This window comes from Scyliorhinus torazame, chromosome 28, assembly GCF_047496885.1.
Source record: "Scyliorhinus torazame isolate Kashiwa2021f chromosome 28, sScyTor2.1, whole genome shotgun sequence".
Classification (NCBI taxonomy): Eukaryota; Metazoa; Chordata; class Chondrichthyes; order Carcharhiniformes; family Scyliorhinidae; genus Scyliorhinus; species Scyliorhinus torazame.
The window spans coordinates 27,238,068-27,255,061 of record NC_092734.1 but is presented as its reverse complement, the minus strand read 5'-3'; the positions used below and the strand labels follow the sequence as shown (position 1 = coordinate 27,255,061).

At 49.2% G+C, this 16,994-nt stretch overlaps 1 protein-coding gene across 1 annotated transcript in view; it reads right to left on the bottom strand.

Annotated features, from left to right (window-relative positions):
* The window catches only part of arhgap22a (Rho GTPase activating protein 22a), a 385,586-nt gene that overhangs the window by 299,447 nt on the left and 69,145 nt on the right, over positions 1-16,994 (bottom strand). Inside the window, exon 3 of the mRNA XM_072491734.1 lies at positions 1,904-1,991. Coding sequence (XP_072347835.1) covers positions 1,904-1,991 — 88 coding nt within the window. The remainder of the gene's footprint in view (positions 1-1,903; positions 1,992-16,994) is intronic.

Below are 16,994 nucleotides of genomic sequence, written 5' to 3'. Positions count from 1 at the left end.
AGTATCCTGGGGTCTGATGCGGGTTCGTAATAGGAGTGACTTATCTACTTGGCTCTTAGAAATTGAGGAGGTTCTGTCCTGGAGCCTCGTGTGACTAGAAACGTTGGAAAGGATAAGCTAAGACAGTCAACTTTGTTAGTTGGTGAGGATAGAACTTTAAACAATAACTTTAAACAACTGTATCGAAAAAAGTAGCTACAGGCATAGTCTAATTAATAGTTGAAGGAGGGAACATGTGATAAACTTCACGAGGTCCAAGTGGTACAGTGCTAGATTTCCCCATGGAACTCATACAATAAGAGCTTCCCCGCTAGTGAGCAGAGGTCCGCCTGGCTGGGGCTCGTTGCTTAGCCCTTTAAATACCGGCCCGAACCTGGACCGGGACTCTGGCTGGACTCGGGCCCTTTTGTTGTATGTTGGGGTTGCGGCCTTAATCTTTAAATTCATAATAAACTTAAGTGAACCTTCTTTCTGGGGTCTCCTGGATTATTATAGAATGCAACAAGAAAATTTCCCTATCGGTTATTGCCGAGATGTTACAAGTTTCATCTGGAAAGTGACACTAATATTACTGCTCTCAGGCATGTAAGGGGTGTAATGTTATCTACAAGAGTAGCCGGACACACAAACATCACCAGCACCGAGATTAAAAAGGATAAACAAACTTTAAGAATGTAACAGGGGATTATGTAGTCAAGGTTGGTTGATGGACAATATTTTGATGCAATAATTCATTTAAGCAGCCAGCCAGAAGGAGCGAAGCTTTGAGAATTAGGGAATGTGGTGAGTGAGAGTGTCAACTTGAAGGTTTAATTTGATCCTGTACTGGGTGGCACGGTGGCACAGTGGTTTAGCACTGCTGCCTCACAGCACCAGGGACCCGCGTTCAATTCCGGCCTTAGGTGACTGTCTGTGCACTGTGTCTGCGTGGGTTTCTTCCTGGTGCACCGGTTACTGCCCACAGTCCGAGGTTGTGCAGGTTAGGGGCTGGTTTAGCACACTGGGCTAAATCGTTGGCTTTTAAAGCAGACCAAGGCAGGCCAGCAGCGCGGGTTCAATTCCCGTACCAGCCTCCCCGAACAGGCGCCGTAATGTGGCGACTAGGGGCTCTCCACAGTAACTTCATTGAAGCCTACTTTTGACAATACGTAATTTTCATTTCATTTCATTGGCCATGAAGGAGATTGCCCCTTAGTGTCCAAAGATGTGTAGGGTGGGGGTGGGGGTCTAGGTAGTGTGCTCTTTTGGATAGTTGGTGCAGACTAGATGGCCCGAATGTCCTCCTTCTACACTGTTGGGATTCTATGAACTCTGATGATCTATATTCTCCATTGTAGCGACTTACTGAGTTGGTTCTGAAGTTCCTCTCCATCCTGTCTTGGAAATATATTGGCCGTTCCTTCACTGGGTTGAAATCCTGGCACTCCCTCGATCAGCACTGTGGGTGTACCTACTGCAGCGGTTCAAGAAGGCAGCTCACCACCACCTTCTCAAGGGCAATTAGGGTTGGGCAATAAATGCTGGCATAGCCAACCACACCCACACCCCGTGACTGAATGAAAAGAAAAGAAATTGGAGGCTCCCTGACTCTGTCATTCACGAATCAAATGCGCTTGATTAGGGAAATGAATCAAAATGTCTGTCAGGTAGTCCACACTGCATTATAAAAATGATTGATATCATACATGCTGTGGTTCACACTAATACAGCAACATACAGGTACATAATCACACATCAGAGATTGTTCAATCATCGTGAATTGTTCTGAATGCAGAATTGGGTTCGTGCCAGCAGCAGAGAGTGTCAAAATGGCCAATGACTGGGTTGGAGAAGCCTTTGCCTGAGCTAGACACAGAGAACATGAGCAGCAACCAAGCAACTGCAGCAGATGCAACCTCCTTACCTGGGACAATCTCAAACTGGTGTTTACCAGGGTCTTCGGGGTAGGCAGTGAACTCGTTCACGTGGCTGCCTTGCAGGTGGATAGAACCCTGTGGACAAAGAAAGGCTGAGTATATTTTGGGGGCAAAGAAACATTGAGATTTTTAACTAAGAAAGAAAATCAGCAACAAATTGTGTATTCCTGTAGCACCTTTAATGCAAAACAATGTACCGAGGAATTTCACAAGAGCATTGGAAATAGCATCCAAGGCTATGGGCCAAGTGTTGGAAAATGGGATGAAAATAGATAGGTGCTTTTTTTCATTATTTGTACGTGGACGTCGCAGGCTGTGCCAGCATTTATTGTCCATCCCTAATTGCCCTTCAGGGGGCAGTTAAGAGTCATACTGTGGGTCTGGAGTCACATGTAGGCCAGACCAGGTAAGGATGGCAGATTTCCTTCATTAAAGGGGCATTATGAGCCAGATGTTTTTTTTATGACAATCGACAATGGTTTCATAGTCATCTCTAAACCTTTAGCTCCGCGGCGGTACGTGGCACAGTGGTTAGTACTGGGACTACGCCGCTGAGGACCTGGGTTCGAATCCCGGCCCTGGGCCACTGTGTGGAGTTTTGCACCTTCTCCCCGTGTCTGTGTGGGTTTCACCCCACAACCCAAAGATGTGCAGGTTAGGTGGGTTGGTCACGCTAAATTGCCCCTTAATTGGAAAACAAAATAATTGGGTGCTCTACAATTTTATTAAAATCAACCAAATTTTTAATTCCAGATTTTTATTGAGTTCAAATTTCACCACCTGCAGTGGCGGGATTTAAACTTTGACCCCAAAGCATTACCCTGGCCTTTTGGCTAACTAGCCCAGTGACAATACCACTACGCCTCCCATCTGATGGCTTGCATGGGTGCGATGGGCCAAAAGGCCTCTTTCTGTGCTTTAAAACTCGATGACTCTCGGTCAATGACTGAGCTATGCGGCATATTGGAATCGATGATGAATAGCTGTGCCAAGCCAAGGGAAGACAGCTAGAGAGGTGGAGCAGTTTAATTAGGACATTCAGAGTTCAGGGCTTTGAAGGCAATGGCGGAGCAATTAAAATTGGAGACTTGGAGGCCAGAATTGGATGAGAGCAGATATCTCAAAAGGATTGAGCAGTGGGGGGAAATTATGTAAATAGATGGGGAGGTGGTGGTATTGTCACTGGTAAACCAGATTAGGTAGTGTGCTCTTTTGCTGTGGGTCTGGAGTAATGATCTGGAGTCTCAGTTTCAAATCCCACCACTGCAGATGGTGAAATTTGAATTAATTAAAACTCTGGAATTAAAAGTCTAATGATGACCATGAAAACATTGTCGATTTTCACTAATGCCCTTTCGGGCAGCACGGTGGCACAGTAGTTAGCACTGCTGCCTCATGGCGCTGAGGTCGCAGGTTCGACCCTGGCTCTGGGTCACTGTCTGTGTGGACATTCTCCCCGTGTTTGCGTGGGTTTCGCCCCCACAACCCAAAGATGTGCAGGGTAGGTGGATTGGCTACGCTAAATTGCCCCTTAATTGGAAAAAATGAATTGGCCACTCTAAATTTATTTTTTAAAAACTAATGCCCTTTAGGGGAAGGAGATCTTCCAGCCTTACCCGGTCTGGCCTGCCTGTGATTCCAGACCCACAGCGATGTGGCTGACTCATAATTGCCCCTCAAGGGCAATTAGCGATGGGCAATAAATGCTGGTTTTTGAAAACAAAGAGCTGAATGCTCTGATTTGGAGACTATATCCCCACGCCGGTGTGAAACCGGCAGGAAATCCGGCGCAAGACGGCCACCGATTCCCCGTTTTGCTGGGTGCTAGCAGGGAGGCAGCATGGAGCACCTGGCTATAGCTGCCGATATAGCCTGGAGAATTGCCGGGTCTGTGGCCGCGCATGTACTGGCCACGCCGTGCTTCTTGGCGGATGCCGCTCGTGGACCCGGCCCGCAAACCTTTCCCCCCTTCGGCCGGCCCGCGCGTCCCGGACGGTCCCACCACAGTGCCCCCAGCCTCGAATATGTCCACCCCTGCCCGCGGACCGGCCCTCCCCCGACTGTGGCGGCGCTGGACTAAGTCGGCAGCCACCACGCTGAGTTCCCGACAGATGAGACCCCACGTGACCCACACTGTCGGGAACTCGGCCGGTCGGGGACGGAGCTAATCGCGGAGCGGGCCTCAGCCAACGTACGGAGGCCGTGGATATGGTGTACGTCATACCCTGCGAGTACGCCGCTTTTCAGGGGGAGGAGCATTGCGAAAGCGCCACCGCCCCCGATTTCGGTGTAATCGGGGATTCTCTGCCCCGTCGCCGAACACGATTTCAGCGTCGCGGATCGAGCCCCAAGGTGTGAACGATAAAATCAAGCTGCTGGATTCTCCGTCGGTGGGATTCTCCGCTTCGCCAGCAGCGCACTCACGCCCGGGGATTTCCCAACAGCGTGGGGGTGCCCACAATGCCAAACCCCATTGGCCGGCTGGCGGGACGGAGAAAACGGGTGCAGCAGGAAGAATCCCGCCCATGATGTTTCTTATGCTGGAATCAATGTTAGGAGCCTATGGGCAATAGGGCAATGGGACTTGGTACAGTTAAGGACATGGACAGCAGAGATTTGGCTGTGGCGTATTTCACAGGGAAATAACTCACCAGAAATATCTAAAAGCCTGTTGTCAGCAGATTGAACTTCCCCTTCGCCACGATGAAGCCTGCAGACAGGAACTGTTATGTTGCGCTGACAGACTTTGTTCAATGCAGAAGTGGTTTTCTGGTTAGTGAGGCAATTCCTATTCGGAAGCATGTCAGGCTAACCAGGAGGGCAAAATAAAGTGGTAAGAATATAATTTTCCCTTAAGGAACAAGGAAAAATCTCTTTGGTTGTCTTTGTTTGGTTTAGTTTGATGTGTGAAACGCAGGATTGGGATATTCAGCCATTGAGTCTGATCCACCATTCAAATGGATCATGGATGATCTGTATGCGAACCCTATTTTCCTACTTTGGTTCATAGGCCTTAAAGCCTTTGCCGAATACAAACTGGTGATATGTCTTGGTCGGAATTCTCTGGCCGTTTGTTGGCAGCTGGATTCTCCAGTCGTTGCGATTTAATTCCCCCCGGCAGCCACCCCCGCCAGTCAATTTCACGGCAGCATGAGGTGGTAACAATGGGAGATCCCATTGACAATCGGCGGGAAGATAGAATCGGCGCGCGGCCGAGGAACACGTGGCTGGCAGACCGGAGAACCCCGCCCATAGTCTTTTCTATGTGCTCTCCCACATCGCCTTGAAGGCATTCAGCCGCGCTGGCATTTAGGCCTGGCCTACTTTGTCAAAGTGTCCACTCTTCACATCGCTCCGACAGCGATGTTAATGGCTACCCAAGCATGTAGAGCATTGTGCCTGAGCTTAACCCTTACCGTATCTTGCCTCCAGACTAGCCACCACAAGTTACTGCCGCACATTCAGGAACATGACCTTTTTCCCCTGTTACCCAAGGTTGCAGGGTGGAATTTTAAGCTGATGCTGGAAAATGCAGTGAGCCATTCAAAAGCCTTTGGCGGAAGCAGAAAACCAGCAAGTCGGGTCATTAAATGCCCCGCCCACAGGGGTCAATACCGCTGCCCCAATCTTGACTTTGTGCATGATTAGCTAAAACAACTTGGGTTGATGATCATCCCCGGGACTTTCCTTGTCTGTGTGCCTAACTAACCATCCCATTAATTCATTTACCCACAAGGGTGTCTGCAAATTTCTAATTGGTGATCAACGATGTTGGCAAATTTCAGGAGTTCTGAAATCCCTGCAGTGCAGAAGGAGGCCATTCGGCCCATCGAGTCGGCACCAATCCACTCCACCCCAGACCCGTAACCCTGTAACCTAACCTGCACATCTGCACCAGCAGGGGCTGGTTTAGCTCAGTGGGCTAGACAGCTGGTTTTGTGATGCTGAACAAGGCCAGCAGCGTGGGTTCAATTCCTGTACCAGCTGAGAATTCTGAATTCTCCCTCTGTGTACCCGAAAAGGTGCTGGAATGTAGCGACTAGGGGATTTTCACAGTAACTTCATTGCAGCGTTAATGTAAGTCTACTTGTGACAATAAAAAGATTATTATAATGACTTTGGACTGTGGGAGGAAACCAGAGCACCCAGGGGAAACCCACGCAGACACAGGGAGAACGTGCAAACTCCACATAGACAGTGACCCAAGGATGGGATCGACCCCGGGTCCCTGGCGCTGTGAGGCAGCAGTGCTAACCACTGGGCCACCGTGTTGCCCCATTTAACATTATGAATTACATGTAACTTCTTTAGAAAGTTTTAACAGCGATATTATAGTATAAAAGGGGAAGTTTGTGTCAGTTCAGTGATTTCCAAAAGATTGCAATCTGAGGGGACTTCAACAGCACACCCTGTGGCGGAACAAGGAATCACAGATTGCAACTTGCGAATTCCCAAATTCAATTGCACATGTGAAGATGGCCAGAAGCAGTCAGTTTCACAGGATAACGACAGCGAACGCTAACCATTGGGCATTGCAACCGTCTAAAATCAAGGCCAATGTCTCCTCCACTAATCACCACATTAGAAACAAGCTTTGCCTCACACAACACGGGACAAGCTCAGTGTTTCTTGGCCAGATTCTGCCAGAGTAAGGGTGCTCACATGGAGTAAATCTGGAATGTGTGGCTGTGATTGGATACAGCCGTTGTGGCTTTGTTGCTTTGGGGGCGCTCCAGACATCACGTTCAGTCTGAACTAACCATGGGTTGCTCAAAACTAATCCTTGTTTACGCTGCACTTGTCACTTACTGAATGGTTGCACCATTTAGCCGTTTGCTGTGTGTTCCTCGTGTCGAAACACTGAGATAACACAAGCTGCCGATTGTAGTGGCGGACCACTCCCCCTATACTGTCCGTAGGCACTGTAACAGCTGTTTGGGACATACTCTCTTGGGCATGTAGTTAATCGAAGCATGTTGCTAACATATGTGACAGCTAAAGAGGACGTGAGAATCCGCTAACATTCCAAAGGAAACATTGCTGACATATTAGATAATCTTAGGAACTAAAAAGCTGATGTTGGTGTTGAGGCATCAAAGTGTTCAACCCATTCTCATTTCTCTGTCATATTAACAAGACAATAATACATTTCAAATAAATATTTGATCACGTGCACAACAGCCTTGTCCGCAATATCTTCCCCTCTTCAATGAAGTTCGGTTTGGATCTGTTGCCAGTTGAGCTGTGTGTATCAGGTGGGTTCAGAGTTTTTTTTTTAAATTTAATGTACCCAATTTTTTTTTCCAATTAAGGGGCAATTCAGCGTGGCCAAGTCACCTACCCTGCACGTCTTATGGGTTGTGGGGGTGAGAACCACGCAGACACGGGGAGAATGCGCAAACTCCACATGGACAGTGACCCGGGGCCAGGATCGAACCTGGGCAAAGCAGCCTGAGTGGCCCCCCCCCTTTTCCCAAGTACGGGGGGGTGGGTGATCCAACCCCTTTCTCAGGGACCCACTTAATAGGGAGACCATCCCAGGGACCCAATAATAGGGAACGGCCCCCAGGGACCCCATGAATTGGGAGACTTCCGTCCAGTGACCCCCCCACACAGAGGGGCCCTCTACCTGAAGGAACCCTGCACATAGACTCCCGAACTAAATGGATCCCCACAGCGTTTCCCTGACTAGAGGGACCTCCCACGGACTCCCTCCCCACACACACAGCCACCCACCCACTTCCCAGAAAACTACCACAAAGAGAGGTAAGTGCATTCCAATCACTAAGTGCATTCCAATGTCTCACGTGTGTGATTGCATTGCACTGTTCTTTGATATGGGTGATGTTTCTAAACACTGGGGTTTCAGGACTCAGAGTCACTCATCCATGAAGGGAGATGAATGAATCAAGGCTGCAGTTGGTTTGCGGAAGCTGTCAATCAAAGCCCACTACTTGAAAGGAATGAATGGCTTGCAGCTAATGGATTTGCGGGGTTCAAACACAGGTCACAGCTGTTCTCCTTCAGAATGGACAAGTGGATTCCAGGTAGGCCTTACAGCTGTATCTTTTTTTTACATCCCCTGTCTTTAGTCATGGGGCCCCTGTGGAGTGTCCCTTTAGTCAAGGGGGCCCCGTGGAGGGTCCCTTTACTCTGGGGGTCCCTGTTGGAGTCCCTTTAGTTAGGGAGTCTCTGTTAAGATTTCCTTTCGTTAGGGGGTCACTGGGTGGGGGGTGGGTCTCCCTATTAAGCGGATTGCTGGGGGTATCCCTATTCAAGGGGGGTCTCCTTACTAAGGAGGTCCCTGAGGGGTGAGGGTGCCGTGCCCGCTCCTCCCGCTGGCAAGTGGTCATGAACCCAATCCCAGTGCCAGCGGGGGGCGGGGGGGGGTTGCAGCATTGTGTCTGGAGCGGCGCCTCCCGCCAATCCCGCTTCCCCCTGATGCCCAATTCTCTGTCCCGTCGGGAAATGCATTTCGGGAGATACGGAACAGAGAATCCAGCTCCATATTTAATAATACATGCATTATATTTTACCATCACCAAAGAAGATTCTTGTGATTGTTACCCTAATTTCAATTGGAATAACAGTGTGGTTGGAATTTCACGTCACCGGGTATCAAGGTGATCATTATTTTGTCATATTGTGCCATCCAGTGCAAAGTCCACTGCATCAATGCAACTGTCGGGTCAGAAAGAAAAGACAGATAGTGCTGGAAAAATTCAGCAGGTCTGTCAGCATCTGTGGAGAGACAAACAGAGTTAATGTTTTCAGTCCAGTATGACACTTCTTCAGAGGTATCCAGTCAGACACTGCTTGAGTATCACGTAGTGTGAGGTCTACCTGGAGTTACAGAGGGAAATGCTACTCCCAAATGTCATAGAATTTCTTCAGTGCGGATGGGGATCCTTTAGCTCATCAAGTCTGCACTGACACTCTGAAAGAACGCTCGGCCTCGGCCTATTCCCCCACCCTGTCCCCGTACTTCCATAGCTCCACCTAACCTGCACATCTTTGGACCGAGGGAGGAAACCGGAGCACCCGGAGGAATCCCACACTGACACGGGGACAACGTGCAATCTCCACACAATCATCCAAGGCTAGAATTGAACCCGGGTCGTTGGCACCATGAGACAGCAGTGCTAACAACCGTGCCACCATGCTGCCACAAGTCACTAAGGTTTTGCAAGGAACCATATGACAGATGACATTTACCGAAACTTTGATTTCCGCTAACACCAGCCAAACGCCTGCCGGTACTCTTTGTATTTAGGATTTATTTCAGGTTACTAAACATGCCCATCTTCGCTGGACTTTAATAAGAAGCAGGATTTGCAAAGCAGTCATGTGGTTATGGTACGATTACAAGCCTAGCTGCAATAACTCCGCCAAGGCCAGGCATCATGCAAACTCAAGTTTCTTAAACAATGAAAATGGCTACAGCTGTAAAGCGCTTGCGGCCCAGCCTGGAGGCCGTCGGGAATGCCAGCCCTGGTTTGCGCCTGCAGGTTTTAAACTTCCACTAAATAGGTCCTATTGGGCGAGCCTATGCCTGCTGAATAGGGGAACTCTTATTTGTCGAACCCCACGGGGAGATCTATCAACGAAGCCCCGTGGCCTTGGTGGTTGTCAAAGCACTCACAGTCATATCTCATGCACACACACACAAAAAGAAAGTTCATGGAGAGCCACACTGCACAAAGGTGTTTTAGTGTTGGTTACAGATGGCGTGGAACACGCTGACAATCAGGCTGGGCACAGCTGTGGCAAACCCTCACATCTCTTTCATCCACGGGATGACTGAACAAATCACCTGACGGACTTTAATAATAGATTCACTTTCAATTCCTTTCGTCCATTCAGAGGGACGTGTGATAGGAAGCTGTTCCAGAATTATTAATGTTTAATGGTGTTGACAGGGCTCCATCTGACATTTCCCAGTTAAAGTGGAGGAAGGCACGGAACACAAATGATCAGTAATTTAGTTAATGCATGTTGAATAGAAAACTTCACAAACATAACTGAATGGACCTGATAGCAGTTCCCCTCTGCATGTTGATTGTGTTTTAGTTGTGTTTAATTGCCCGAAGGTAGTAGGCATTAACTAGGGTTTTACAGAACCCCAGAAAACAGTGGTTGCTGGGTTAGGAGATGTATGTTTGTAATGTAAATAAATAAATAAAAAATCTGCAAAGATTGGCTCCAGTTCTATCTTCCACCTTTCTGAAATAGGGCATTGACGAGCAGAACTCACTCCATGAAGGGATCTCTGCTTTCAGCTTTGAGAGAGTGTATCATTCTACAACAAATTGATCACATCACTCAGGTGGCATTGTGATCAGAGGAAGAATATTATCTGTGGGATTAGAATTTCTTTCTGGTTTTATGGCAATACGGCCTGGCTCTTAGAAATTGTCAAAAGGTTTGCCAAAAGCCCAATTGAGTTCTTTCAACATTGAATGGATGTCATTATTACCCACATGCAGTGGGTAACCCACTCGTCAGTGGTCACTTAGGGTCAATCAAAGGAAGCTGATTGGGAATACCAGCCCTCTAGGTGGAGGAGGCCAATTCAGCTGGCTTGAGGTAGCCGATTATCAGGCATGTCCACGTGGTGCGAGAGCCTTTGAAGGCCTGGGTGCAAGAGCCATTTTAAAATTTAAATTCAAAATTACGGAGAGCGTGCCTCCATTTGGAAGGATACTTTCGCTCACCTTCCATTGCAGACTGCTCTTCCTTTCAAAGAGGTAGGCCTCTGATTGGCCCTCCAGTTTCAAGAGCGCCCCCCCCCATCCTTGATTGGCGGGTGAAACTACCCTCTGGCCAGTAATTGGCTGCTCCGGTGAATTAGTGACTGCTTCCCACACAGAACAGGGCAGGCTTCATTTCAGCCGGACAATGGGGTTCGCTCCTCGCTGAGGTGCAGCCTGATACAGATGTCAGCTGAGCCGTTTTAACTGAAGGAGTTGGATTTATGGCAATTGTTAAAAGAAAAACAGAGGTGGCATGAGGAGAAGCACATGTATCCGAGCTGCTGTGATCAGGATTTCTCTGCCGGGATGACAGGCCGAAGAAGATTCATTCATTTTCAAAAGGGAATTGGACAAATACTCGCAAAGGGAAGAAGAAGCTGAACAGTGGTTAACGAGGAGAGGAATGGGACTAACTGGACAGCATTGACATGATGGGCCGAAGGGCCTTTTTCTGGCCCAGTTTTCTCAGGCCTCTGTCAGATGCCGCCAGATATTGCTATGTTCATCCGATTTGTTGATGTTGATCAGTGTGTGGTCCACATTCAGGACCGAAACTTGTGATGAAGAACAGAAACTAGCAGGTGTGCGACGCGATGTGTCTTACTGGAATGATGGTAAAGTGATCATTCCATTCATAGAACATACAGTGCTGAAGGAGGCCATTCAGCCCATCGAATCTGCACCGACCCACTTAAAAATGAAAAATGAAATGAAAATTGCTTATTGTCACAAGTAGGCTTCAATGAAGTTACTGTGAAAAGCCCCTAGTCGCCACATTCCGGCGCCTGTTCGGGGAGGCTGTTACTGGAATTGAACCGTGCTGCTGGACTGCCTTGGTCTGCTTTCAAAGCCAGCGATTTAGCCCTGTCCAAACCAGCTCCTTAAGCCCGCACTTCCTTTTTTGGTTACTAAGGGCAATTTTTCATGGCCAATCCACCTAACCAGCAACGAGAGAGAAAATGCTGGAAAATCTCAGCAGGTCTGGCAGCATCTGTAGGGAGAGAAAAGAGCAAACGTTTCAAGTCCGATGACTCTTTGTCAAAGCTAACAGACAGAGGAAGTGGGAAATATTTATACTGTGGAGCGAGAATGAAAGATGAGTCATAGCCACAGAAACCCAGGGAAACCGGGTGCGAATAGCCACAGAAACCAAGGGGACAGAGTGCTAATGGCAGTCCCCAGAGAGGACAAAAGATGTGAAAGACCAAACAGCAGGGAAACGAACATCAGAGGATGAACTGTAGATGTGGGGGGAGGGGAAAGGGGAAGCAAAGAGGAGAAAGGTGAAGGAATGAAGGAAAGGTGGATAAGATTGGGGGGGGGGGGGGGGTGGAATTAAATATATATTAAGAAAAAAAGAAATGGTAAAAAACAGTTAAAATGAAATGAAAACAAATGGATCGAGGTGGGGTAGAGCTGATCATCTGAAGTTGTTGAATTCGATGTTCAGGCCGGAAGGCTGTAGTCGGAACGTTCGCTCTTTTCTCTCCCGACAGATGCTGCCAGACTTGCTGAGATTTTCCAGCATTTTCTCTTTCGTTTCCGATTCCAGCATCCGCAGTAATTTGCTTCTATCCACCTAACCTGCACGTCTTTGGACCGTGGGAGGAAACCGGAGCACCCGGAGGAAACCCACGCAGACACGGGGAGAACGTGCAGACTCCGCACAGACAGTGACCCAAGCCGGGAATCGTACCTGGGACCCTGGCGCTGTGAAGCAACTGTGCTAACCACTGTGCTACCGTGCATTCATACCGTGCACAGGCATTTGACTGCGAATGGGAGGAGCATTTAATTCTGTTGCTTACCGTTTGGAAAATCAAGGATCCAGCATTATTATAAAGTAAAAATGGCGATCAGTGAGTTAGTCAGCACATTATCCTTTTAGTCTTTGAACTTCTGCCTGCATCCTGTGTGGAATGTCTTTGAATTGGGTACATTGCAGGGTGTAAGGAGGCGGTGGCATAGGTAAGTTGTCATCGAACACATAATACCGAGATGCTCTGGGTGCTGGGTTCGAATCCCACCAGGGCAGGTGGTGAAATTTGAAATCAATAGAAATCTGGAAATAAAAGTCTAATAATGACCATTGTTGCAAAACCCATCCTGTTCGCTGTTGTCCTTTAGGGAAGGAGCACCCTCACCTGGTCTGGTCTACAGGTGACTCTCCAGCCTCACAGCATTTTTTTGATTCGTTGATGGGATGTGGGAGTCGCTGGCAAGGCCAGCATTTGTAACCCATCCCAAATTGCCCACAACTAACTGGCTTGTTAGGCTATTCCAGAGGGAAGTTAAGAGTCGGCCGCACCTCTGTGGGCCTGGAGTCACATGCAGCAAGCAGAAACTGATGACCTGGACAAAATGAGAGAGGAAGAGGGCAAGTATCATTCCAGTCAGATGCTGAACCACGACAAACATCACGAAGGCAGAGAACCTGCCTGGCCTCCAACCAGGAGCGCCTGCCTGGATTCGAGACCTAGCTCGCTTTGGACAAGTGGATTACCTCATCCAAACCATCCGCGGCATGGTGGCATGGAAGACGTGCACTGGCGTCCGTACAGAAGTGGCCTCCTACCCATGGATGCACAGTCTAACCGACCAGGGCTGCTGCTATTCATCCACCAATCCAGAGGACAACCTGGCTAAAAAACCTGAACCATCGACCAATTCCCCTTCTGCCCAGCAGAGTGTGAGAGACCGCGCCCAGGACTCAAACCCTCCCCCTGCCTATACCGTCCAAAGGAGAAGAGAACCCATTCTGGTAGACGTCTGAAACCGCCAAGTGGCTGTCCTTCTTTGTTATAAATTTAGAGTACCCAATTCTTTTTCCCAATTAAGAGGCAGCTTAGCGTGGCCGATTCACCTACGCTGCCCATCTTTTGGGTCGTGGGAGTGAGACCCACGCAGACACGGGGAGAATGTGCAAACTCCACACGGTCAGTGACCCAGAGCCGGGATCGAACCCGTGACCTCGGCACCGTGAGGCAGCAGTGCTAACCACTGCGCCACCGTGCCGCCCCCTCAGTGGCTGCCCTTCTGAGAAGAAGTCAGGAAAGGAAAGGAGCAAAGAGAAGAAAACAAGATTCAGGACTGCAACACACCAGAGTTTAAAGTTGCGATTTGTTTGACCATCGCAATATAGAAATGGGAAACGGAGACTTGAGGGAGATGTAGCGTAATGGCTTTTAATTCTGACTTCGGGTGGCACGGTGACACAATGGTTAGCACTGTTGCGTCACAGTGCCAGGGAACCAGGTTCAATTCCGACCTCGGGTGGCTGCCTTTGTGGAGTTTGCACATTCTTCTCGTCTCTAGGTGGGTTTCCTCCGGGTGCTCCGGTTTCCTCCCACAATCCAAAGATGTGCAGGTTGGGTGGATTGGCCACGCTAAATTGCACCTAGGTGGGGTTAAGGGGTGGCCGGCAATCTCAAACATCCGTGGCAGCCGGCAATTAAAAAAGCCGGTCGTGGCTGTTGGGCCTTCCTCCCTCGACCGAGTTTGAAAACCCCAGCTGTAGATGGTACACGCGGCTGCCACTGTTCGTCAGTGGCGGAGGGTTTGAATGTTTGTGGAAGGGGCAGCAATCAAGCGGGGCTGCTTGGTCCTGGATGGTGTCGAGCGTCTTGAGTGTTGTTGGAGCTGCAGTCATCCAGGCAAGTGGGGAGTATTCCATCACACTCCTGACTTGTGCCTAGTAGAGGGTGGACAGGCTTTGGGGAGTCAGGAAGTGAGTTACTCGCTGCAGGATTCCCAGCCTCTGACCTGCTCTTGTAGCCACAGTATTTATATGGTGAATCCAGTTCAGTTTCTGGTCAATGGTAACCCCAGGATGTTGATGGTGGGGGAATGGCATGAATAAAAGTTTCTGTCAGTGGTGATATAAATGAAGGTGGTCCGTCAAAGTTTAACCAAAGCTGCATTAGCACTCTTAATGGAGTTCAGGTCGAGATTGAGGCCGAGTGTACGCTGATGATATCAATAACACCGCAAAATGCATTGTGCATATCTCATACCACCTCAACTTTTGGATTTTCGATGGTTTGGACATAGACACAGCCAACAGGGCTGGGGCAATGGTTTACAATTCCATCTTATCTCCTGACATCTGGGTTTGAGTCCAGCTGAGACGAATGGGATGGAAATGCCTGCCGTTGGAAGATTAATAAAAGATCACAAGGAAAACAGTCTGCAGGCAGCCTCAATCGTTATGTGCAAATCAACAATATTATTGGGACTAATTAGGCTAACCCATGCTGGGATAATGTTGGAAGTGGAAATGTCACACGGCAGCAGTGGGAAGCTGTGCCTCTGAAGCACTGGCCAGATCTTCAATACGTAACACCACAGGCAGACTTCCTTTGTCAGGCGCACCAAGGCCAGGATTTTCACCGAGTGCAGTTGAATCGGCGGCCCTTTAAAAAACAGCAGGCCCGTCTCGATTCTGGGATTTGCCACCGACCCCATTCCAGGCTGTCAAATTACCAGGGCTGCTTTTAAATTGTGTGGCCTAGCTCCTGTCAGAAGCCTGCACCCTGTATTCCTGACCCAGCCGGCTCCATTGTGGAGGTAGGTAGAATTATACAATGCCCACAGGAGGCCGCCCTGCCTTGGACCATTCTCCCGCCCCATCCCTGTAACCCCACCTAACCTGCACATCTTTGGACTGTGGGAGGAAACCGGAGCACTCGGAGGAAACCCACGCAGACACAGGGAGAACGTTCAGACTCCACACAGACAGTCACCCGAGGCCGGAATTGAACCGGGGCCGGAGGCGCTGTGAGGCAGCGGTGCTAACCACTGTGTCACCGTGCCGCCCCCCTCCTACTACTCCGCAGTTTTCATGGAATCAGGCCATGTTTTTAAAGTGTCACCCTTCATGGCCCCTGAGAGGAGTCATGAAATCTAGTGTGCATGAGGGGAACTTTTAAAAGGTAAGTTCAAAAGGTCTTCCTGTGCCAAGTTATCCCCTTTGCCCATCCTTTATGTCATCCCATGCCCTCTATGCCAAGCTCTTCCCTTCCAATCACTCCCATGTCCTCCCACGCCCCCATGCTAAGTTACATCCCCACCCACTCCCTCTGCTAAGTTCTGTGCCTCCAACCACTCCCACAACAGAGGCCTCGGAGCTCACTCCACCACTGCTTTGTCCTGTTGTGGATCCTCCTGAACCACTCACTCCAGCAAGTTTAGTTGTGAGATCCTGGCCTTCTCTTCCTTATTACAATACGATCCATTTTAAATGTGACAATCCTGTTGCTTGTTTGCTGCTGACAAAATGGAGGAATCTCAATCGCGCCCAGAGCACGTGACGTCAGTGTTCGGGACTCGCGACGTGCTCTCTGCCGTCGCTCCAGTCAGGAAGACTGCGTTGAATTCAAAGGAAAATCACCTAGGGCAGGAGGAGGCAGTGTTTCTCGCTGAGCTCCGGGCATGCGCACTGATGAGCAGGCACGCGTGCGCAGCACGCCCGCATTCTCAAAGCCGGTGGCGGGCATCATTTTTAAAAGCCAGCTGCTGCGGCCATTGCGCATTAATTCCCGCGATCGGGAACGCCGCGATGGATTGCCCCGTGACCCTCCCGATACCTGCCCGTGACCCACTCGCGACCCCGACTTTGATAGTAACTGGTATAAAGTCAGCCAGTTTGGATACTGACATAGATAAGAGATCCGGCAGGGATCTTTCATGCCGTGTAAATAAGAGATATTGTAACAAAACTTTCTTTCTACGACTCAATATGGACTCCCTTCGTAGTCTACTAAAAAAGTATTTCACTGCTGTGAAGAGCTTTGGGACATTCTGAAATTGTGAAAGGTGCTAAATACATGTGGTGAACCACTGTAATAGGAGCTGTAAGGTAGGACCTGCACTACAGGTTCGCCGGTAGCTCCTGCCGGCTGGCTCCGCCCACGGAGAACTGTATAAATATGCATGACCTCCAGTGCCCTGCCATTTCACCAGCTGCAGCAGGAGGCCACACATCTGACTGTAATAAAGCCACAGTTGTACCCAACTCTAGTCTTTGTGCAATTGATCGTGCATCAATTTATTACAGTCAGATTTTCCACAGACTGGATATCCGAATTAAGCCCGATCGCCTGCAGCTGGATCCGCACTCGCCCGATGCCAGGAAAGACTTTACTCACTGGCTAGCATGTTTCGAGGCTTACATCAACGCGGCGGACACCGCACCAACGGAGGCTCAGAAGATAAACGTCCTGAACTCCAGACTGAGCTCCAGCGTGTTCCCGTTGATCCAAGACGCCACGACTTACACAAAAGCGATGGAACTCCTCAAAGAACACTACGCGCAGAAGGCGAACAC